The 23700-nt window shown below is 37.9% G+C and overlaps 1 protein-coding gene across 3 annotated transcripts in view; it reads right to left on the bottom strand.

The window, feature by feature from the left end:
- NFIA (nuclear factor I A) overlaps positions 1 to 23700 on the bottom strand; it is a 355469-nt gene that overhangs the window by 30929 nt on the left and 300840 nt on the right. Inside the window, exons 8-10 of one of the 3 annotated variants that reach the window (XM_033113886.1) lie at positions 21207 to 21385; positions 18686 to 18851; positions 1413 to 1504 (exon numbers count right to left, since the gene is read on the bottom strand). In XM_033113886.1, the coding sequence (XP_032969777.1) occupies positions 1413 to 1504; positions 18686 to 18851; positions 21207 to 21385 (437 nt within the window). The remainder of the gene's footprint in view (positions 1 to 1412; positions 1505 to 18685; positions 18852 to 21206; positions 21386 to 23700) is intronic. The other 2 variants (XM_033113887.1, XM_033113888.1) reach the window with 2 other exon arrangements.

Genomic DNA, 23700 nt, shown 5'->3' with positions numbered 1-23700 from the left:
ATTGGAGGTAATTATTCAGCTTCAAATTTACCAGTTAAGTATTTGAAGGTATGGGAAAACAAGCAAAAGACTCGAACAATTTTATGGGAGGTACTGAATAGGAGATGTTAATCCCAGACACCACGTACAGGCCCGTTTCAGAAGAAAGAGCAGAGGTAGGAAATTCAAGAGTTAACTTTCTCCCTCCCTTTTTTGCTCCCCCTCTCCTCCCAGCTGCCTCCTCTGAGCTGTACTTTCTGTGACCCTGCTGCAGTGTAAGGAAGGCTTCAGATGCGATGCAGTTTAACCCATGCTGTTGACACAGCAATAAACTAAAACCCTTTACAGAGAGAGCAAATGGACCCAGGAAGGCAAATCTAGCTCATCCATAGGCTCCTGGTCACAGTCTTACAAACAAAGATGAGTAGTTATAACTCTGGCATCAGGAGATTATACTCCCAGGCATATGCACAAAATACCTTGGAGAATTTTTTTCAACTACTAGGCTGACAACCTCACAGAGAAAATATTTTCTTTATGTCAATTATGATAATATATGGCCACATTCTAATTAGGAAATCAGAGAGGAGTTTCTTTCAAAACTTGAATCTAATTCTATTTCACAAACCTCTTAATATCGCTACATCCACGACCTTTGAACTACAAAAGTCTTTCATTGTTTCTTTCAATAAACAGCAGCCATTTCAAAACTTTTAAAAGAGAGTTCTTCTCTTTAACTGATACTAGCACAAAACACAACTATCTATTGAAAAATCAAGCTCCAGATAGACTGGCATACTCTTTTCTCAGTCACCTACCTCACAATATAACATATGTTCACATCCATCCCCGCCTTCCACCCCATTGCACCTTGCCCCCCAGTACCAGCATAGCCAATAACAAACATCTCCTTTTTCTGCATCAACACCAGCAACTTAATAGGGCTCATAAACCCTTTCTTTTAGAAAGTTTGCCAGGTTCCTGGAGACCCTGTAATGAATACAGAGGAGTGGCTGGTTCCCCCATTGCCAGCATGCACTGTGATGTCGCTGGCAGCCAGAGCTTATATTCCAGTTTCAGTAGGGGCCTACTTCTGTCTCCTTGCATGTAGAGACACGGATTCCTAGAAGAGGAGAGACACACACTATCTAGCACGGCAAAATATTTCTTTCCATAGCAAAAGCAGTTCTGGCCCAGAAACCCGCCTCTTCTACCCCCTCAATACAAGCAGCAAAAATTGCAGGCAACGTTTTCCACAATTTCTGAGAACATATGGAAATGTGGCTGAAGGGCGGGGGTCGGGTGGGGTCGGGAGGAAAGGGGACCGAACAGGGGACTGGAAAATGCAGCCTGTTGTGCCGAAAGACAAGTCACAATGCACCTGATAAATAAAACAAGCTGCACCACATACAGAAAAGATGAGAGCGGCCCACCTGTGTCTGTTGAGGGATATTTACAAAGCTTGGATCCCGTGGTCCAACACTGACGAATCGGTTTGCGGGGGAGGTGCTGGGTGTCGAGTAGGCTGTGAAGGGAAGGGACACATGCGTTCAGGAAGCAGCACGAGATTGCACACACAAACAACACCAAAACACACAGTCTCCGAGCCTACGCAGCTGATTAACAAGGAAATGTGCAAACACTGTAGCTAGCAAAGGGATCTGGCTAGCAAGGGCATTTTAGACAGTCAAAAAGGGAAGGGGTGTTGGCTTTCAAAGTCTATGGGAATCAAATGATGTCAAATTGGTGCTCAGACAAGCTCTTTTCTCCTTATATCATACAAATTAGAACATGCAGGACATTTGCAAAGTATAACTTCTGAGTTAAACACGAGCTCTTGGGTCAGAAAGAGATATCCTAGTTTGTAAAGCATAGGGGGAAAGAAATTAGGTAGCAAGGGGAGTAAAGCAGTTCATTTACAACCATGCTTTTCACACTATTACACTCCAAAAAATCATGAAACGTTCCTGTGCCTCTATCACTAAATATCGAAGAGGAGTCTTTACAGAAGGAATTAAAGGGCTCTCTAGAGAGGAAGTGGAAAACCATTTAGAACAATCTGTCTTTATAGGCCCGGGAAGAGTGTCTAGAATCTTTACGATGCACAAAATGTGCTTAAAACATTAACATTTGTACCTTCCCATGCTAGAACCTTTGCTTTCAGGCACAAACTTCAAGACCCCTTATAAACCAAGGTATTACACTGGAATTTCAGATCTCATACTGCAGGTTTCTATCACTTTCACACCTCACAGAAATTTTGTTGTTGTAGTTTTATATTTATATTTAGGAGCTTCACTCTACTTTAGTGTGAAAAATATTGGTGGCTTTGGTGTTTCATTGATTCATACATCCAAATGTACATTTTGGTTTTTTGGTGTCCTACAATTCACTTCTTTACCACAAACTCCAAGTTATTCACTCTTTGTACTAAAATTTTTAGACAGGCTCTTGCTTAATTTCAAATTTCTTAAGAATACTTGTAAAATGCCTAAGTTTTTCGGACTAACTCTAGACACACGTGACCTGAAAGATGAAAAGGATTTGCCACTTTAACAACACAGGTAATTGAGGGACTGATAGAAAATTCCTTTCCCAGATTTGTTTTTCCCTATTGACATCACCAGCTCTCTTACTTTGATTTTCTGTTTTACTGAAAACTGCTCAGACTTATTTCCCTCATGAAACACATCTATAGACAAAATTTCCACCAGTGTGGCCCCAGGCCTGTTGGTCACCTTAGGGAAGAGCTACGTCACCTGCTCAGATCTGTGACTATCACGTGGTATGGCTGTCTTAAACCAGCCCTGAACAGAGGATGAACATGAGGGTCCTCGGACGTCAATTTTTAAAAAATGTTTGTTGTTGTAGTATTGGTTTTAGAAAGATTTGTCCAGTAACCGCTTTATATAAAACCATCTAAAAGTATGATGTGTTGTACTGTCCAGCAATATGAACCTACTGATTTCCTCCCTGGCCCATCCTATGTCAGACTAACTTGAACAGATCTGAGAAATACTTCTGCATTTAGCCATTCTGTATGTGCCTCTCGCTCAATGGTATGGGGGAATTTTATTTATTTTTATTAGTTTCAGGTATACAAAGCAACGTAATAGTTAGACATTTACACCTGTCACAAAATGATACGCGCCCACCCCATCTACTATCCCTCTGACATCGTTTATAGCTGTTACAATGGAAATATAATTTTTCAAAATCTCAGTAAAATACTCTTTACTAATTGCTTCATTCAGTCTAATGCTTTGATATGCCTGAAACACTTTAATAAGTCTCAACAGAAAGTTTTATATTGCAAATGATGGTCTATAAATACCTGGTGGTGAATTTACTTTTTCCTAGGACACAAAGACAATGTGAGAGAGATAAGCAGGAAACTAGTAGATGAAATAACCTATTACCTGTTAGTGGTTAGGGGGGAAAAAGTGTGCTTTCACATGTGAACAGGTAGGCAAGTTAAGAAGGAACAAAAAGGCGTCAAGAGATGCTAAGGTACTAAGACTAAGTGGTTGATGGCAGAAGCTGAAATGTGAGTCCTGGTTTGATGGTCCTAGTAGAGCTGTGCGCAGAGGCCTGCTCTGGTCATTGCAGACAAGTAGCAGGATTTCCTATGACATTTTACCACACTATTTGCGTTTTTTTTCTGCGGCCATTTTACCCACACAAGCAATATCATCATGGGCCATTTTCTTAACATCATGGAAGAACACTCCTATGAGACGCTTCCACTAGTTTACTTGCACTAATCAGAAATAAGCATGCTGATTGATCCCAGGATGCATGTATTATTTTTCTTTTTTTTTTTTGTGAAGATAGTTCTCCATTGACCACTAGTAAGTTTACTAAATCTGGAAAGGTTTGTATTACAACCCATGCTCTATTTTTGTCTGACCTAAATGTTGGCATTTAAAAGAAGGTTTAGCATAAAATAATTTTAGCTATTCAAAATTATTATAAAGCTAAAAATGGGATATTTCCCCTTCTTTAAGCATAAGACAAACCTTTCAGTCTTGGCTTCAAAACATCCCAGAGGGCATTTAATGTGCTTGGAGGCTACTAAATCTGCTCCAAAATTTATTCTGGTTTTTAAACGATGAGAGAGGCAGTAGTATGTTTGCATTAAAAAAAAAAAAAAAAAAAGGATATTACAACTACAAAAATCTGTGAACCCTGGAGTACCCAAGTCATCAAATGGAACAAATGGTGCCCAGGGAAGTTTATTCTATAGAAAGCTAGTTTCTGGAAAAAATCAAGGATACAGGAAAAACAAGGGAAGGAAGAAAGAAATTCTGACTCATCTTCCATTATTGCAACTACAATAGACAGAGCGTTCATCTATACAGGATGTGGTTCCAGAAATGATATGACATAAGTTGAATTTGATTTTCCCAAAGAAACAGTGGAATAAGGGAGTTATACTGTTGGATAAAAACTTCAATTGAAACTTTTTATTAAAACAACCACATATCCCATAGTGAATCAATTATACATGCATAGTTAAGAGCTTGCAACATGAATATAAAATCAAGGGGGCAATGTGGTAATTAATTATATACAACTGTGTTTACTATGCTATTATATCACATTCATATCTTTCCTAATTATAATTCTTGCCTTATTTATAACGGCAATAATCACATGCTGCAGGAAGAGCTTCAGGAAATCATGAATTCCAGAAAATAATTTTCTGGGAAGATTATTGTAGGGATTTTTCAGGATTCTGGAGGGAAGATTCAGGGGCATTTGCTGATTTCCTGATAAAGTCAACAGGGAAATCAATTTGCTTATATAATCTCATCATAGAAATCCTTGTGGCAAATGTGACTTTTAAAAATCAAATTATTGATTATTTGGCTGCTTCTGAAACAAAGTGTTTGCTTTTTTTTCAGCAGCCTACATGACCAATATTGCCATGGACCATTTTCCTTACATTATAGAACAACACTCCAATGAGAAGCTTCCACCAGCTTTTATTTGCACTAATTGGGTCATATTTTCCCTCTTTCTAATGTATTTCTTTACAAAATCCAAAAGTCTCAGTTTGACCTTAACCACAATGGTAAGTATCAAAGTCCCAAACCAGAATTTGGTCCAGGTGCAGAAAACCCCATTCTTTCCTGTGTTAAGTGTTGCCCACTTATCATATGCATTACCAATTCAATAATCCTTCACTTAGGCAGTGTAAGCTCTGGTCAGCATGATCAATTGGGGGAATGGTTCAAGAGCAGTTCTTTTTTTCTAAGCAGTAGTTATACAGGGCCTCTAAGAGTGCTAGAATCTAATCTGTCTCTAGTGGGATTGTAGGGTGGGCATGGAGAGTGGCAGAGATCACCTACCGTGTTTCCCCGAAAATAAGACCAGGTCTTAAACCGCATTTCCCCAAAAATAAGACCGGGTCTTATATTAATTTTTGCTCCAAAAGACACATTAGGGCATATTTTCAGGGAATGTCTTATTTTTTCATGTATAACAATCTACATTTATTCAAATACAGTCATGTCATCTTCTTCTGGAACATAGTCATATGTACTAAATGCATCCATCTGGCTGACGATCTTAACTGGGGCTTATTTTTGGGATAGGTCTTATTTTCGGGGAATCATGGTATTAACACTGCTCTTAACAACCATAAACGTGTTCCTGGGGACCGCTCAGTCTCTGTGTCCTCAGAAGTGGATGTAACTGACTGCTTGCAAGCCAGACAGAATTGCAGCTTTTGTTGTTCCCAGGGTGTCGGGTTATGTTTTGTTTTTCCTTTTTTGGCTAAGAAGGAACTAGGGATGTGTCTGGATAAAAGAATCATGATATTTCCACATGAATCAGTGGTGAGTCCGTAATACCTAGCCTTCACCCAACAATCATAACTGATTATAGTGTTAAGAAAGTAGTCAAACTGTTTTGAATAAAGATGTTTTGAATTTTCCTGTTTTGGGGAAAACATGACTGAAGAAAAAGATATTAAGAGGTTAAAATAGCTGTACCAATGTCAGTCGATGTTTCTTTAAGATAAAAACCATATCAATAAAATCACTCAAATCTGACAAAGTAGAAAACATGAGTCTGCATCCCTTTTTTGATAGTAGGCAGACAGATTCAAGGTCTAGTTCAAATTAAACAACCACTGAAACATATGTATTCACTGAAAGGCAGAAAAGGGCAAAAATTTATAGAGGTTTCTGTGTAGAGCGTGAGTATGAAAGGAGAGCTGCCCCGTGGACGCAGCCTCCTCTAGTACCCACAGAACGCCTGCAGGAGGCTGAGTAGCCAGTTCACCTGGGAGGGGTGCTGAACTGCCTGAGAGGAGCTGAGTGATGGCTGCTCCTCCGCAGGGTCTAGCAGGGAAATGGCGCAGTGAGGCATCTCAGCAGAGATGAAAACTGAGGAGGCCTGGTGAACTTTGGGGTTCTGAATTGACTTCCGGACACAGAAGCAATGAAGTCCCCTAAACCCTGGCAGTCTGGTCTACAAACTGACAGGAAGTTTGAAGAGAACATTTATGTTCTGTTTCATCAGAGACTCCAACTATATGAAAGGAATGAATATCCTTTCCACCATCCCCTTAAACTCCACCAAGTCTAACCTCTGGAGGAAATCAAAGAGAAATATTTTAATATATTCACATTCATTTGTCTCTCTCTCTCTCTCTCTCTCTCTCTCTCTCTCTCTCTCTCTCTCTCTCACACACACACACACACACACACACACACATACACACACACACACACTTAGTCTGTGTCAGACTCTCTAGTGAGCACTGTGGAAGATACAAAGGTGAGTAAGACACACTGTTTTCCTCAAAATGTTAGTCTAATGGGGAAGAGATGAGGACAGAAAAAGCTTTACAGAGGAGACGGAGATGGTTTTGAGACAGGCTGTAAAAGATGTGTTGGTTGACAAGTTCAGATAGATTAGGGGTCATGAGCAAAAGAACAGAGAGGTAGGAACTAGAGGCATCAATTGCAGAGGGAAGGGAGAAAAGATGAGACATTGCAGACTGCATTTTGCCACACAGTAAGGGAAGATAAAAATTTAAGGATCAGACACCTGAATGTTTGAAAATGGAGGGGAAAAAGTCTATTGAATTTATTTTTCTTTTAAGAGGAAGAAATAACATAAAATAAATAAAAGCACCAAATTTTCATTCTACACACCCTTAAGGCCACTAGACATCCTGAACACTCTAAAACCTTTCCTTCATATCTCAGATATCAATATGCACTTCACAGATTCCTCCGTTTTCAGAAATTCACACATATTCACATGTGGGGAATTTCTCTCTGAAAAGAAGTAGTCAAAAATTCAATTTCATTCAAATAGACTTACTGTGATTCCACTACCTGCCCAGGAATGTGCTAGTTATTGGACATAAGTAATCAAAACAAGTTTAGGAATGCAGACTTGAACAGATCCCTGTGTATTCAAATTGCAATTTTATTAAGTGTTTACCAGCTGACACTTGACAGTAAAGAAAAAATGCATGAGGAAGCCTTCAGTTGTAATCTGAAACCGTGAGATGACTAAATACCTAATGGAAATAGTTTCTAGGATCTTTTCTTAACTGTATTTTCACGTTTTTGTTTTTTTAAAAAGCTTTGTGAGAAAACTTTCATTTCTAAAAAAACAAAGCAGAAACTATTAAAAAATAGATTGGTTAATTTCAAAATGAAACCCACTACAGGTGAACTCATTTAGGAATTTGAACAGCACTATTTTTTGCAAGGTCACAAAAGAAATGATCGAGGATACTGGAATGTTTTTCCTTCACAGAAATCTATCGGTATCGACAAGTTCACCGGGCCTGAGTTGGCATTATTAATATCATTATATAGCCAAGGAAACATGGATAGTCTTTGCTTACATATGATCCAGTATTCAGAGAGTTAGAAATTCCCACATGATTGAATGGATATTACAATGTTCACCCAGATGTTTAAAATCTAGGAGATAACCACATAGCATTTCCATTATTTTGATCACATCTGTGCAGTCAGTTACTTCATTCTATTATCTCCACAAATCTTTTGTCTCTACAAACAAGTTAGCAACAAAAAAAGACACAGCCCTCAGGGCATGAAATAAAAGCCTACTTATCACTAGTAAATTATTATAGAACAACATACCCACAAGCTTTCTTCCTGCAAAGCTAATGAATTCTAACTTTAATATATTAGCATTACTTAACATGTATGGCAACAATTTGCATGACATGTCTAATGTGCCAATAGTTCATAAAAATTCATGAAAATAATCAATTTAGTCAGATGGCCTTGCTCTGCTGGTATTTGTACTTATATTAAGGATCCTCATAGGGAGGTAAGGGTTCAAGCAACATCATGATTTCGGGTAAAATGTGCAGAAAGGAAGGTATAAGACAAGTCATGTATGCACACAGAGAGAAAAGATCAGGGCAACCTGTAAACTGGTTGTTTTTCATAATATTTTTAAAAGATAAGGACACAGCCTTATTTCAGCTCATTTAAATTTATTTCTGAAGCCTAATCCAAACCCTATAACTGTCATTTATTTGTCTGTGTATGCTGTGTGCTGTTCAACTGATAGAATATATTTATTGCTCAGAAACAACAATGTATATAGGTAGGCACAGGTGAATGTTACATTAAATAGCTCCAAAAACAAACCCTGGATTCAGCTACGGTTTCCTCACAAAAGAAATTAAAATCAATATATTGGATCGTTCCCTCCTGAAAGGCTTCTGCAGCCTCTCGAAAGGCAGTGTAACTCTGGAAACCTACTTCTGGGAATTTGTCCTCAACAAATACTTAGAAGTACAGATGAAATTTATGCTCCAAGATGTTCATTACAGCATTACTTACAAGAACAACAAATTAGAACCAAGTTATAAGTTAATGCTTTATCCATATGTTGGAATATTTTGTAGCCTTTAAAAACATTAAAAAATAATAATGACATCATCACATGTTTATAAAATGAAATAAATGAAATCAGATTACAAAACTCTATACACGTATATACATACGTATATGCATACACATCTATCCTGATTGTGTTTAAAATATGCACAAAAGATGACTGGAAATATGCACAGAAAATGATTATCTCTGAAGAGTGATTTTTATGGGTGATTTTTAAATATTTTCCAGTACTTTTTAATCTTAATTATAATAAACATAAACGGAACCTGAAAACCCCAAATAATACTTTTATTTTTACAGTGGTGCAATGTACACAATACAATTTTAGAACCAGAAAATTCTGGATTGAATGTCTTACTAGAAATGTGATCTTGGCAAGCCAGTTAACCTCTTTGAGCCTCTCTATATAAAGAGTCCAGCATAATAAATATTATTTACTGCAATACTTCTAGCTCTTTAACTAACGCTTCACCTCTCTGTGAATGTCTAATGGGCTACCCTCTCCATAGGAGCAATCCAGAGAGTGATCCCTAAGGAGAAGCTTAGCCAATAAGATGGGAAATCCCCAGAATTCCCCTGTACTTTATATTAAAATAACTGAAGACAAATGCTAAAATCATCCAATCAGGGACTACTGATTCCAAAATCTGATCAAGGTTATTACGCTCCAAGATACCTATCTTCCAACAACAAAAAATAATAATACTCAAACCTATCAAAGGTTAAAGTTATGATCAGACTCATAAGTAATTTGTAATCGTGTAAATTGCTTTGTAAAAAGCAATTTGGTATTGTGTATCAAAAGGAATATTTATACTGTTTGTACTAGTAATTCCAATTCTAGAAATCTCTCCTAATAAACTTACTGAAGTTGCGGACAGGAGTATATAGTCAATGATATGTTGGAACATATTCCATATGTTGAGACAATAGTTAATGTCCCACAGTAGGCAAAGAAGTAAAAAGTATTTAAAATCACATTTCCTAACTTTTTTCTGAAATAAGGTGTAAAAATACTAATTAAGGAAATAGTATTACAATTGTCAACAGTAATTAAAAAATAAATGTTAAAAAATTAAAAAAAGAAAATAGTATACAAAATAGGTCACCATCATCTTATACACGTGTGTGTATATACATACACAAATACACACATAAACATGCACTAAAAAAATGGGGGGAAATCAGACCAAAAAGCTGTTGGTACTTGATCAGAGGAAAATATAACTTTTTTTTTTATACTTTTCTGTACTTTTTAAGTTTTCTACACTGCCATAAAATACTTTTATAAAGAAAATCTTAATACTCATCTGTCATCCAAAAATGTACAAAACTGAGACAAAAACAAGACTTGAAAGGGTTATGATACCCTAATAAATGTAATCATTCATTGTCTGTTCTTTTGTCACTCTTTTACAATGTTCATCTCTCACTCTTTTTTTTCCTGCTCTTGTTCCTCTGTTTTTCATCTAATTCAATGATACCAGGAGTTGTTAGTCTTTGAATATATGTATGTATGTGTATATATATATATATATATATATATATATATATATAAATTTATATGTATATAAAGAATATATATATATATATTCTTTATGCAGTGTCTTAGGATTTTCATAGGAAAAGTATGTGATATTATATCTTGAAACATAGTATGTGTCTGGTAGCATAGAAAGCACTGGGCTTTGGAATCCAACAGACCTGGGTTTGAATCCTGGTTTAGTCTCAGTTTCCTCTTTTTTTAAAAGAGGGCAAAGAATTCCAATTTTGCAGACTTATAATAACAATCAAATGCAACTAAGGGAATGCATATGAAAATATCTATCAAAGTGCCTGATTTTCAGTAATTCTTTTTCTTGTGTAAATTTAAACATTAAAAATTTGGATTGTATAGAAAGTAGGAATACTCTGCAAAAAGTGTTTATAAAAAGTTATGATTTTCCTCCTCTAAGTCAGTGGTCTTGAAAAAAATATTATGATTTAAGATAGTATGTGTACATTTGTATTCAATGAGCTTCTAAAGCAGAACTTGTGACCAAATAATAGCTACTGAGAATGAACATGCTAACGTCTACTAAATTCCAGGTTATCTTTGAGGGAAAACGAATATTTATTAGACTTCACTAGAAACAGCACACATTTTTGCTATCACACCCAAAGTTCAGGTTAGTATAATTACAAGTTAGATGTATAAAAATTGCCAATGATTTTACGGAATTTTTATGGACCTTTCCCCACCATATGTGAGTTTTGGTCATTATAGTCTAGTGATTGAGATATGAAGATCATTAGACAGATATTTAAAAAAATAACGACATCATTATATTTGGTATACTAAGGGGATTTAAAACTGAGTAATATCTTTCATTCTCAGTGGATAAGGTACCAAAGAGGTATCCCCCAACAAATCAGTTTTTGTCTTTCAACACACAATGAAGTGTGTATATATACCTCCCATTCTATGGTAGTATTCTATACACACTTCTTAGCACTCTTCTTTTGCTGACTTAATATAACACAAAGATTATTCCATGAATTCATATAGACCTGTCTCTTTATTTTTAAAAGGTTCCTAATGTATATCATATTGGTGGATACTTAGGTATTACCAACCTTTTATTATAATCAATGTCGCAATGAATACTTCACGTACATCTTTGGTTACATGTCCAACTACACGTGTGGCCATATATATATATATATATATATATATATATATATATATATATATATATATATATATATGAAAAACTAATTTGTCCTCTGAAGAGGCTGAACCAACTTATAGTCCAACAGCCCAAGCTCTGGAGAGCCCTGGAGGATACAGGAAATCTGCCTTTATCAACATCTCCTATTTATCGCCTTTTTGCTGTTACTGTTTTATTTCCCTACAAATCTCCTGCTCTCTCCCTGTCCCTGATAATAAGAGTTACTCTCAGCAACAGAATCAAATTCATACTAGAATAGACATGGCCACCAACATCTTCCTCTATTTTTTTTCCATACAGTTTTCACTGCTAACATCTGGAGGCTTTGGGCTAAAGCAAAGATACTCATAGGATGCTATGGCCAAAGGTATGAAGTCCAAATTCAAGATGGCTGAGTGTGAATCATGATGCTACACCTACCTGAGTGACCTTGACAAAATGACCTCTCTCTGCCTGGTCTTTTCTCAATTAGGGTATTTACTTTTTAAAGTATTTTATGGGATTACTGCGAGGATTAAAACAAAATACATATAAAAACATCTTTTATAAAGTGCCTAACATATAGTAAAAGCTCAGTAATTTGCTGTTGTTACGAATTTCAGACATGAGCAGGCAGCTGTAGCTCCCAGGTAACAGAAGTTGTGTCACTATGGTTTGTAATTGGTTAGTTACAGAATGAGGTAGTACAAAGAGCATAGGAAGGTCTATGTTAGAGTCCCGACTAAGCTACCAGGAAGTACAATCTTGGGAAAGTAACCTCCACTTTCTAATCTCAGTTTCCTTGTCTATAAAATCCTGACCTCACAGGAGTCTTAGGAAACTGAAATGAGAGAATGTATGTATGTAAAGAGCTTTGCTAACCAAAAAGTATTGAACATATGTTAATTATTATACTAGAAAATTTCCATCCCAGTCATAGATTATTGTTATATTCGTGGTTAACAGGTTCATATTCATTCATATAATGAATATATACAACATTCATCAGTGATATAAAAATAAACAAAAAAGGAAACTTGTTATTACATGCTTCTATTTTAATAAAATTCTAGTTTCAAAATTCAAAAGTTCATGGCTAAGAAGGCATGGACAAAGATGTTTATGAGTTCTTATGCATTTTTAAACTGAGTTTTTGTGTTCCTAATCAATTTAAAACAGGAAAATATGCATGCTTTATCTTCCATCACAATTCAAAAGTGTTTTTTCTTTCCATTATAATTCTAGGCTATGATGCCAATCTTTAATTTCTTTTCTGGAAAAGTCCATTTTTTACAGTGTGATCTTGGTGCCAAACTATTATGTAAAAAGTGGGTCTTACAATACAATTAAGAAAAAGAACAGCGCATTTTGAATGCTCCTACCCCAAATAGACCCAGACGTAATAAGAGAATTCTCCTTTTCTTGAGATGTTGTCCTCAGGACTCTTCCATGTTTGGAAAGGAGTCCCTTCCCAATTAATGAGATAATGCATGTGGAAAAAGTCAGTAAAGTGCAAAGAGCTGCAACTATAATTAGTCTCACCAGTAAGAAACCTAAGAGCCACCTCAAACGTGGACAAACCAAACTTCTGATCCCCATCGCTCACCCAGAACTGCTCTTCTGCAGTTTTCCCACTTCAGTTCACGGTACCTCCATCCTTCCAGGTGCTCAGATCAAAAATCTAGTAGTTCTTGCTGATTTCTCTAGGTGTTTTGTTTTTGTTTCTCAGCCCACATCTAGTGTGTCAGTAAATCCTATCAGCTTTACCTTTCAAATATTTCTCACCCCCCTACTGCCCTCACGTGGGTGCAGGTCATGAGCAACCCTTGCCTGCATTATTGCAATAGTATGACACCTCCTCCCTGTTTGGTTTTCTCCACTGTACTTACTGGCCCCTAACTTACTCATTTACTTACAATCATTGTTTGTCCCCTCCCTCAAGAATGTAAGCTCCACAAGGGAAGAGGACTGTCTGTTTTGTTCACTTGTGCATCCCTTGTGTCTGGAATAGTGGCTGGCATGTAGAAGACACTATTTATAGTTACTGATTAAAAACAACAACAGCAAGGCCTCTTAACTGGTCTCCCTGCTTCAGTTCTTGGCTCCTGCAATTTATTTGCAACATTCAAAGCATTCAAAGTGTGTCTGTTAAAACCTAGGTAGTATCGCCTCTCTGCTCCCCATCTCACTAAGAACAAATGCCAAAGTCCTTCCAATGGCCTATAAGAATCTACAGTCTTGCCCTGCAAGCTTCCAAACTCATCCACTTGACCTCTCTGACCTCACCTCCTCTTACTTTCATTCTGTTCTCGCCACATAGACCTCTGGCCTCTTCCTCAAACATGCCAGGCTCTACTGGCTGTTCCTTCTGCTTGGAAAGCTCTTCCTCCTACAGTCTCATGGCTCACCCACTCACTTCTGTTCAGGTCTTTGTTCAAATTTCCCCTTCTTAGACAGGCTTTTTTCCAACCACCCTAATTGTAGTTGTACCCTATCCCCACTATTCTCTACCCCTCTGCTTCGCTTTCCTGTGTAGGATTTACATACCACCATCTTACATCATTCCTACCTAGTATACTTACATTTCATTTATTGTCTTTCTTTCCTCTCTAAAATAAAAGCTTCATAAGATCAGGAATTTTTATCTCTTTCACTTCCTGCTGAATCTTAACACCTAGAACACTGCTTGGCACATAGCTGTTGGCCAATAACTATTTATTGAATGAATGAAAGTGATATTCTCTCACTGGGTACCTAAACGCACAAAGGTAGTTTATCAGTGGGAATAGACCACGTCCGTTGTGAATGACTCTTTATGTTATCTCTTCTATTTGTCATGGTAGCCTGAAGAGATCTGGCGTAGTATACCAACCGTTCTCCAAACAAATCAGCAACATAAAAACTCTCCTTGAGAGAGAGTAGGACTGTTATCTCCACCTTTACTCCTCTGTTTTTTTTTTTTTAGGACATTGGTAAGAATTTTTTTCCCATTAAAATGTATTTTTTCATAAGCAATTTTTCCCCCCCAAATCTGCCCTACCCCTGTCTTTCTGGCCACGGCTGCAAAGTTGAGTATTGGTGCCAGAAGCAACTGATTAGTTTAAAAATACACTCTGCTTTAGGCTGCAATCCATTTGTATTTCATTATAAGAGGATATTAAAATGACGCCTTGGACTTTTAACTGTCTACAGCACAGCACGTCTGTCACCCGAGTTCATCCTGACAATCTGCCCGGGAGAGTGGGCAGAGCACTTAGTGTTATTCCCATTAACAGACAAGGGAGTTAAGGCCCAGAAAAGTTGCTAATACAGCAGACCCTGGGCATGATTTCCTATTTTTATTTTTAAACTCTTTTTATGTGAAAATCAATTTCGGACATACTGTTGGGATGTTGAACATCTGTACTTAATACCCTGTCATGATGTTTCTTCTTGCTCAAGTTGAGCTCTAATAAACTGAGAAAGATAAGCAGGATCCAACCATCCTGTAGTTTTAATTTCTAAGAAAGCACATAATTTATAAAACTATATTTTTATCCATTGGTAATGCGATTTTAGACATACCCCCAACCTCCAAGCTGGTTTCTGAAGAAGTCCTACCTTCTCTCTCAAATTTAAGACACCAGAATATTACCCCTACGAAAGGGCTTAGCAGTCACCCCTTCCAAAAGAAATCTTTACCTCAAGCCCTATACCTGGGACAAACTCCCTCCCAAGTCCTCTTGTAGCAGCCACGCAGGCCTTTGTCCCAGCACTGGTCATGTAAACTACCCATTTACCAGCTGTCCCCTTCCATAAAGCGCAAATTCCCTTAGCCTGGGATTAATCAGCTCTGTATCCCAAACACTTAACACAGCCCTCGGCGCATGACAAGTGCTCAATATATGAAGGCTGAATAAATGAACGAAGAGAGACAATCATCAAAGTTGCATGTTAAGGGAGGAGGTGGGGGCTACGTCACCCCAGATATTTGTTCCCTTCTACACACTCATGGCCTCTCTCCACGCCCTCACTTATTGTAGAGATTGGAAGTAGAAACTGGATGTAACTCATCCTACCCTTTCCTCACCTCTTTCTCTTAGACAGACACATAGCCATCTGGACCTCCATGCCATCAGCTCTACACGGGAGGGCAGACTCCTGTGGTGGCCCAGCACTGCCAGAGACTAGGCAGATGTGTCTGTGTAACTCGGGGTTTCAGTATTAGGAAGCACATCTGCCCATAGTTATAAACTAAATTCTCTGCTAGTAGAGGTTATAGTCTCGTCTTCTGTCTGATTTTTTTCTTGTATTTTATCAATTGGTTCAGAAATCAGGGCATGGAAGAGGATATTTTGTGGGGGTCTTTAAATCTCTTTGCAATGTGGACCAGTGGGTTTTGAGATTTTTAATTTGAGAGGCTTCTCCTATGCTATAAATGACAGAGTCCCAGACTATCACTATCTTATTAATAAAGGACAAGATGGTAAGACGATATGTTGCTGTGAAACAACATATTACTGTGAATTCAGCAAACCCTAGAAACACCCAGAAACTAAGGGATAAAACTCATGATGATAAAAACCTTTCTATGCCATCAGCAGAACATTTTGTTTTGTCTACGGTCCTAGAATCCTAAGATTTTAAAAGTATCAAATTACCTATATCAAACTTTGGGCCTCTCTCTCGATATTCTGCTTTTCCCAAAAATCTTTAAACACTGTTCTAATAAATATGCAACCATCTGAGTTGGATCTGCCAAGACCCCCTCCATACTTCTTCCCATAATGTTGAAAGAATGTTTGCGGCTGGGCACGAGAGGATGACAGGTTATCTTCTTATACAAGGCATTTGATTCAATCCATAGAGTGGAGTCTGGAAGTGTGGACTCAAAGGCAAACATATCTCATCATTACTCTAGCATGGAGCCTTCCACTAGGTAAAAGTTTTGGCAGATAGTAAAGTGCTCCAATTTATTTGGTGGTGGTGCTTATGGCTGATTTCACACAACCCTGCCAGGTAGGTATTATTACCCACATTTTACAGATGAGAAAACTGTGATTCAAGGAGAAACTAATGATTTGAAAGGTGGGGATTTGAGCCCCTATCCTTTGGACTTCAGTAACTGCACATGGTATTTCCAACTTTTGCACAGTGACTCAGAAAAGCCCCATCCCCATTACTAGAAAACACACGATGAATGCATAGAATATCGCATTGGTAGTGGAGGTGAGGATATGCTTACATAGAATAGGTAGAATATTACTACAAGGATTTCAAAGAACTGTGTCATTGTCTTGTACAGATAGGGAGAAGATGAATAGAAAAGTAGTAGAGAGAGGCATGTACAGGGGACAATAAGCATGTGGCTGCCAGTCTGTAAGCCAATATCCCCAGTGACTAGATTTTTAATAGAGTGTGGGGATGGCTATTTCTCTGACTTGTTTGAAGATGTTACACGAATACACAATAAGCAGGACACACCTATTAGCTTCTGCTTCACAGAAGCTTCTTTTCTAAGCTGAGCTTCCAAGATCTGTAGACCAAGCCTTGCTTCCTATGTCATTGGACACTCAGGTTTTCTCCTTTGTTGAAAAGTGTTGAACCACCTCTTACCAAGAAAAGTTAAGTCTCCCCAAAATTGTTCCTGGACCCTCCGTCTTTTTGCTATAAAACCAGAATCCATGCACGATGCCATTCACTTCTGCATGTACTATCAAAATGAATAAATACTAGAGGACCCAAAGCTCACCCTCAGACACAGGTCCACAAGGGACTCTAGATATTTTGGATTCAGTGTCTCCAGAATTAAATCCAATGAACACAGTGCCAACAGAGGCTCATTTTTCCTCTTTGGCCCTTTCCCTCCTGCACTCAATACCATTATGTCCCCAACACCAAAAGTAATAAACCTGAGAGGCCTGCAATAATCCTCCACTGTACTCATCTAACTGGCTAGCTATTCCCGAAGCTTATGTCTACAAAACACCACTTCTCGCGCTTCCCTCCATTCAACTTCTACAATTGCTGCTCAAGTGCTTGATCTTACATTTCTTTCCTGGTCTACTCTAATCTTTCCCTCAGTAGATTCCTTGCATCCAGTCTCACTTCCTTTGACGACCTCCTTAAAGATCTTCTCTCCTTAGGGTCACTGTCGCAGTTCAGATCCTTTCCTGCACTCCGATCCCTCTGTAAAGCTTTAGGAAGCTGCTTATCACCACACCCTTCGGTGTGTGGTTAGCTAGTCCATCCTTCACCTGGGAACTCTGCCTCGAGCCATCACGCTTTTTGTCATTGTTCCAGGTACTAATAAAAACCAATTTTGTGTGTTCGAGCTTGTTTCTATCCCCTTGTCATCTCTAAAATATCAGTAAATATCGGGAAACCTGTTCTCCCTCTAATTCATCAAAAAATGATTCCCATCATCCAAAAAAGGTTCTGAAATCCGATATTGTCTGATCACATATTCCCAGACCATTCAGAGAAGAGCCAAGCATTCTCTTCTCTTTCCATCCAATTCTATCTTTTATCTACTCCCCCTGCCAAGCCTAGCCATGCAACTGCCATGGCTACCAGCTCATCAGATCACTTCTGCCAGACTCTTGGTGAATGTGCAATGCACACATCTTTGAATTGTTATATTGAGCTAAACTTTTTTTTTCTAATTGATGTAGGAGATGTATAACCTTTATACTCATCAAGTGCATTTCTCTTGGACTATAAGTTATTGGAAGGCGGGGCTCTATAGAAGCATGAAGAACTTTTTGCTAGTAAAAATTCATACAAATAGATGCTATTTGATGATCATAAGGGCAGCATTCTATTCTAAGCCACTCAAATAATATGCACAATTTAATAGTTTATAACTAGATTTCAGTCCTGGGCATATAGTTACAGTATTTTATATACCCAAACACCCACTCATTTCCACATCTGGAGTAGTTAGTAGTACCTCAGGGTGGTGCTCAGTTGGATCTGGTCTTGGCTCTGCAAACTCATGCTGCAACCATCACTGGGGATCCGTGCCTATCACTAAAGCCTGTGCAGTGAGGGACCAAGCTTGGCTGTGGATTCAAGTGCCTAGAGCTGCATCAGTGACCGGCGCCTGGTCTCAGCCATACTTACTTGGTGAGGTGGGGGAGGCTGCACCTCCTTCTGTTGAAGTGGTCGGAGGCTTTGTGTCTGGCACCGGCAGAGGCACAGGCCTGGCCATCGGTGGTGGCGGCGGCGGTGGCAACATGGGGGTGGGAAGGAATGGGTTGTGCACTTTGCCTTGGCTACTCCCATTGGGCTGCAAGAGGGGAACAAAACAAAATGCACAAGAAAAAGAAGAAACAGACATGAACCATTAGCTTCTTCTGAAAACAAAAGATTCCTTAGGTACCTTTTATGCAAATTACTAAGTATTCTAGCTGTTAGAATTCTTCCGTTAGAGCATATGGATGAAGAATTGCTGGGTTGTTTTTAAAGCATTCCACAAAATACAGTCTTAGGCACACATGTGCAATGCATCCTAAGCTTCTTTTGAATTACATTGACCTTCTTGGCATCTGGTTGTGCAAAACGACCTGCTAGCTTTTGCTCGAAATGTTTCAATTCTGTATTAACTGCTACCTTCATCATTCTCATGATTACTAAGTATTTATTTAATATTAGGTTGGTGCAAAAGTAATTGAGGTTTTTGCAATTATTTTTAACCTTTTAAACCGCAGTTACTTTTGCACCAACCTAATATATGTGCTTTATAGATTGCAGAATTATTCCATCATGTCTATTTATATAGATATAATGAAGTTTCCTAAATATGCATTTGAGATAAAAAATATTTTATTTTCACTCCTCAAAGTTGCTATTATATAACATTTAATAAATATGTTAAGTGAACATAAAAAATTTCTTACACATATTGTATAACACCAGGCGCAGAAACTTTAGAATTCAGCTGTCAAAATTCTGCTAAGAAAAAAATATCACTTCTAATTTTGATTTAAATTATATAAGCATATGCCATAAGAATCATATTTATTTGGCTGCCTGATGTTAAAACAACCGAATAACAGCTCTTTAACAAAAGAACGTTCCCTCTGAAGAAAGCAATAAAATCCCTTTTATTTTCAAGTTTTTCAAAATGATCCCATGAAGAGAACTGACTTAAACCCTGTAAAATTGTGATCAAAATGCAAAATTGGGCATTTGACAGTTATAGAGGATGGTGTCAAGACTATTAAAAAAAAGTTAGAAATTTAAAAGTCACATGCTTGATCTTGATCCTGGTGACCACTTCAGCTTTTTCATGGTTTCCCAAGTGGCCTGACGCCAGACTCCACTGACACTATTCAACCAACAATAACAGCTCCTATTTAGGCTATAGTCCCAAATCAAACTTCAGTTGAAGGAGATGCTGTTATCCGAGGCTTTTAAATTTAAGTTTAATAATTCTGCAGAGGCAGTCTCACTTCCTCATCAACATTCACTTATATATTTAGTGTTGTTCCTCAAAGACTATCTCGTCTGACCATCAGAATGTGGTGCTTTCTTGCCAACAAACTTGCCTGTGTGTTATTTCTGAGTAGGCTAAAAGTCCATAAGTGAACTCTTTAGAATAAGCCAAGCAAATGAATACACAAGCAAAAAAGAAAAAAGGCACCATATTGATTTGTTGTCTAGACAGAAATGTATCTGCTAACACATCACCAGACATTAGTCAAAGCTGCCTGTTCTGTCTCAGATATGCAGAATCAGGTATTTCTGCAAGGGAAGAAAATCAGTGATAGGGCCGTGTGATGTGAGATTCTAAATTAGGTGATAATAATTATAGCTAACCTGTGGCTTCATGTTCAGTTATTAGGGGAAAAGGAGAATCACGTTTGGCTTTCTGTTGGTCACTATTTGTTATTCATCATTACTATTATCGGCCTTGGGATACAGCTCTCCATTGTAAACATTTAGTTCTATATTGAAATAAAATTTGTGATTTTTAAAAATTACTTTAACATTTGGAATATTATTTCAAATAGAGATTGTTTGGTTTATTTGAGAAAAAAATAAAAACATTCATTTGAAACTATTGAATACTGTTCAGCTTTATACAAAGATAAGTGGGAAAGATAACTACTTGCAAAAATAACAAACCATAATAAACTGTACTTCTAGCATCTTGAGTTCAAGTACTGGTCAACTTGATCTAAAGTGTTAGAAGACTGTATTTTTAAAAAATATCAACTTAGTTGATCTGAAACATCTGTGGCCCCTCATCCCCCTACCTCTCCCTACTACCTCAAATCATTATTTAAAATTATTTGGTCTTTCTATTTGGTTAACTGTGTGAGCCCTAGGGTTAGTATGCATGAGGTGGAATTATCAGCCCACCGACCTTAGAAGGTTATACAGTTCACCCTTGAGATGATTTATATCCATAAACTTGACAGTTGCGAACATAACACAAACACTGTTTTTAAACCCTGGCCAATCACTCTTAGAGTAAGTTAACTTTCCCACAATCTAGAATAAATATGACATTTGCCGGCAGTCAGTCAGCACAACATTAGAGCACAATGTCACATGGTCATAAGGTTTCCCCTTGTTATTTTTACATTCAGTTAATATTTCTAAAGAAATTGAAAAAAAAAAAAAAAGGTTTCCTTACATTGAGGAACCCCACCTGTCCAGCCTGCTGACCAGCATCAGGGCAGACAAGTTGGACAAACTCTTTCAGCGTCTCCTGAGGGTGATAGCGGATGGCTGGGTGTGAGAAGTAAGGCCCAGGCTGCTGGATAATGGGTGATGTCGGAAAATGAAGAGTCGATGGGGTTGCGTGTGGACTTGCTGTAGGAAAAGAAAACATCAGAGTTATGAAGAGAAAAAGGTGCTTTGCCACAGCTTTTAAACCTGATTCAACTTCCTTTTTTTTTTAAAAAAAAAAATTTCTTCTCCTGACCCAATTCATAGTCTTGCTCATATAACTGAATTTAACACTGGATAGGTCTGATAGATTTTCTTCTTTAAGGCTCTAAGACAAACATGGAGGTTAGATTAGGGTAGAATTGCAAGCTGTCTTTCTATTTTCAGTGGACATGAGTTATAAAGGCATTAATAATCCTTGGTGAAGCTGAAGATTATTCATTACCTTAAGAGCCTTTTTAATGAAGCAAGCAATAAAAAATGTATTTGGTAGATTAGACCTGATTTAACTGACATTACATATGACAAATTCTAGTTTGCACATATGGATCCCCTTTCATGCTGAGCTATCCATAGACAATAATTCATTGTTAAAGCTCTTATACCCCTTTCAAGGAAATTTCTAGGGACTAATTCAGGATGAAATTTTTTTGAAGTATGTAGTAAATGATCACATAATGAACCTGTGCAATTTGGGTGCGTCACTTTACATGGAAGGTTTATGTCGCCCTTTTTTGCCATTTCAAAGCCAAACTCAGAAATGCATACATGTTTTACAGTAGGGGAACTCACAGGCTGAGTAGGCAGTGACCCCTGCTAAACTGTTGGCCCTCTGCTCATAAAAGCTGATAAAAGACTCAGACAACTATTACTCCCTTATATTTGAACCCTGCCAAATTTCATTGGTACGAGAAGCTTACATTAGATTAAAAAACCTATGTGAGATGCTGAATAATTTTCCTGAGACACTTCTGCCCTTGAGTTGGAAGGGTGATTTATAAAACCTGCTGCAGGATAAGAGCCACACATGGGAAAGACTGAAGATACTCAAACCGAGTAACGCCAAGATAGCAGCTCTCACTTCTCAATGAGGCTCAGAGACACAGCTCCCAAATAAAAGCAGATGAGAGTATTTATCTTTCCTTACTTTTTGCGGTTTAAATCGTTAAACTCAAGGAGCCCCTGCAAAGAGAAAACAAAGGAATACCCAAATTTTTGGAGAATAAGCTTTTCCTAATACCGAGAGTGACTCATAAAACTGAAGAGAAACATGAGCAAGACAGGGCACACCTTCTAACACTATCCCATTGGCATGGCTTAAGAAAGGACGCATACATATTGATCCTGGGTGTGGGTTCTCTGTTCTTTACTGGGATGTCTTTAGAATTGGGGCACTTTCTGACTAATGATTGGAATGGCTAGGATTTTGAGGTTCAGAATGGCATCTGTAGTTTTTAAAGAGTGGAAATGGTGGTTTGGAGTAGAAGGCAGTCCAGTCCATGCCTTGCAGATGACCTGATGGGACCCTTTCATTCATGCAACCTTTAACCTATCCAGCAAATATTCATAGGCTTCTACTTCGGGCTTCGGATACAACATTGAGGCAACACAGACAAAGTTCTGTCTTCAATCATACGATGGAGGGCAACTTGAATATAACCTAGTCAAACCAGAATTCTTGTCACCTTCCAACCCTCATATTTGCTCTTCTCCCAGTCTTCTCCATTTTAGTAAATAGTTCTTCCATCCATTTAATAATTCAATGCTGTATCCCCAGAACAGTTTCTGGCACTCAATAAATATTTGTTGAAGTTATAATCAGTGACTGAACTAATAAGTGGTATAGGAATGAACAAAATCACCATACAAATAAATATAGACTTAAAACTTTTCCTTTTTTTCTTTTTTTTTTTTCTGCCACTTGCCAAAGAGCCAGGGAGCTTGTAGAAAAACTGGTCAAACTTAGGCCTTCATACACAAACGATAAATCTTGGGATCCATTATTGCCTCTGAGTTAAAACCCACAAACTAAAAAGTTAATTGGCTCTGGTCATCTCTTACTCTGCCAATTGTGCTATTGTCTTTAAAGAACCAAAGAGATTTTTTTCTCATCTTATGTGGTATGTTCTTCACTGCTGGTAGCAAGAAACTTTGACCCAGTGCCCTACATTTGATGGAATAGTTTTTAGTTAGGGATGGAATGTGGAATTTTCCAACTGAGGCTGGGAACACACAGAGCATAACAAAATGATACATTCAACTTTTGCAGCTTGTCAACCCCCAAAGGTGGCAACCCCATTGTCAAGAGTCCCTGGGAAGCAGACCTCAAGTGGCAAGGCTGCAGGTGCTCAATAAAGTGATGAATGATTGTTAGATTATGAGTGGTGGTGGCCAACAGAGAATGCTGCCTAAGGGAAAAAATTCACTTGAGCAAAGATCGGGCAGATTCAAGTTAAAGA

The sequence above is a fragment of the Rhinolophus ferrumequinum genome, chromosome 9 (assembly GCF_004115265.2).
Source record: "Rhinolophus ferrumequinum isolate MPI-CBG mRhiFer1 chromosome 9, mRhiFer1_v1.p, whole genome shotgun sequence".
NCBI classification, from domain to species: domain Eukaryota; kingdom Metazoa; phylum Chordata; class Mammalia; order Chiroptera; family Rhinolophidae; genus Rhinolophus; species Rhinolophus ferrumequinum.
This window is presented reverse-complemented; position numbering and strand designations above follow the sequence as displayed.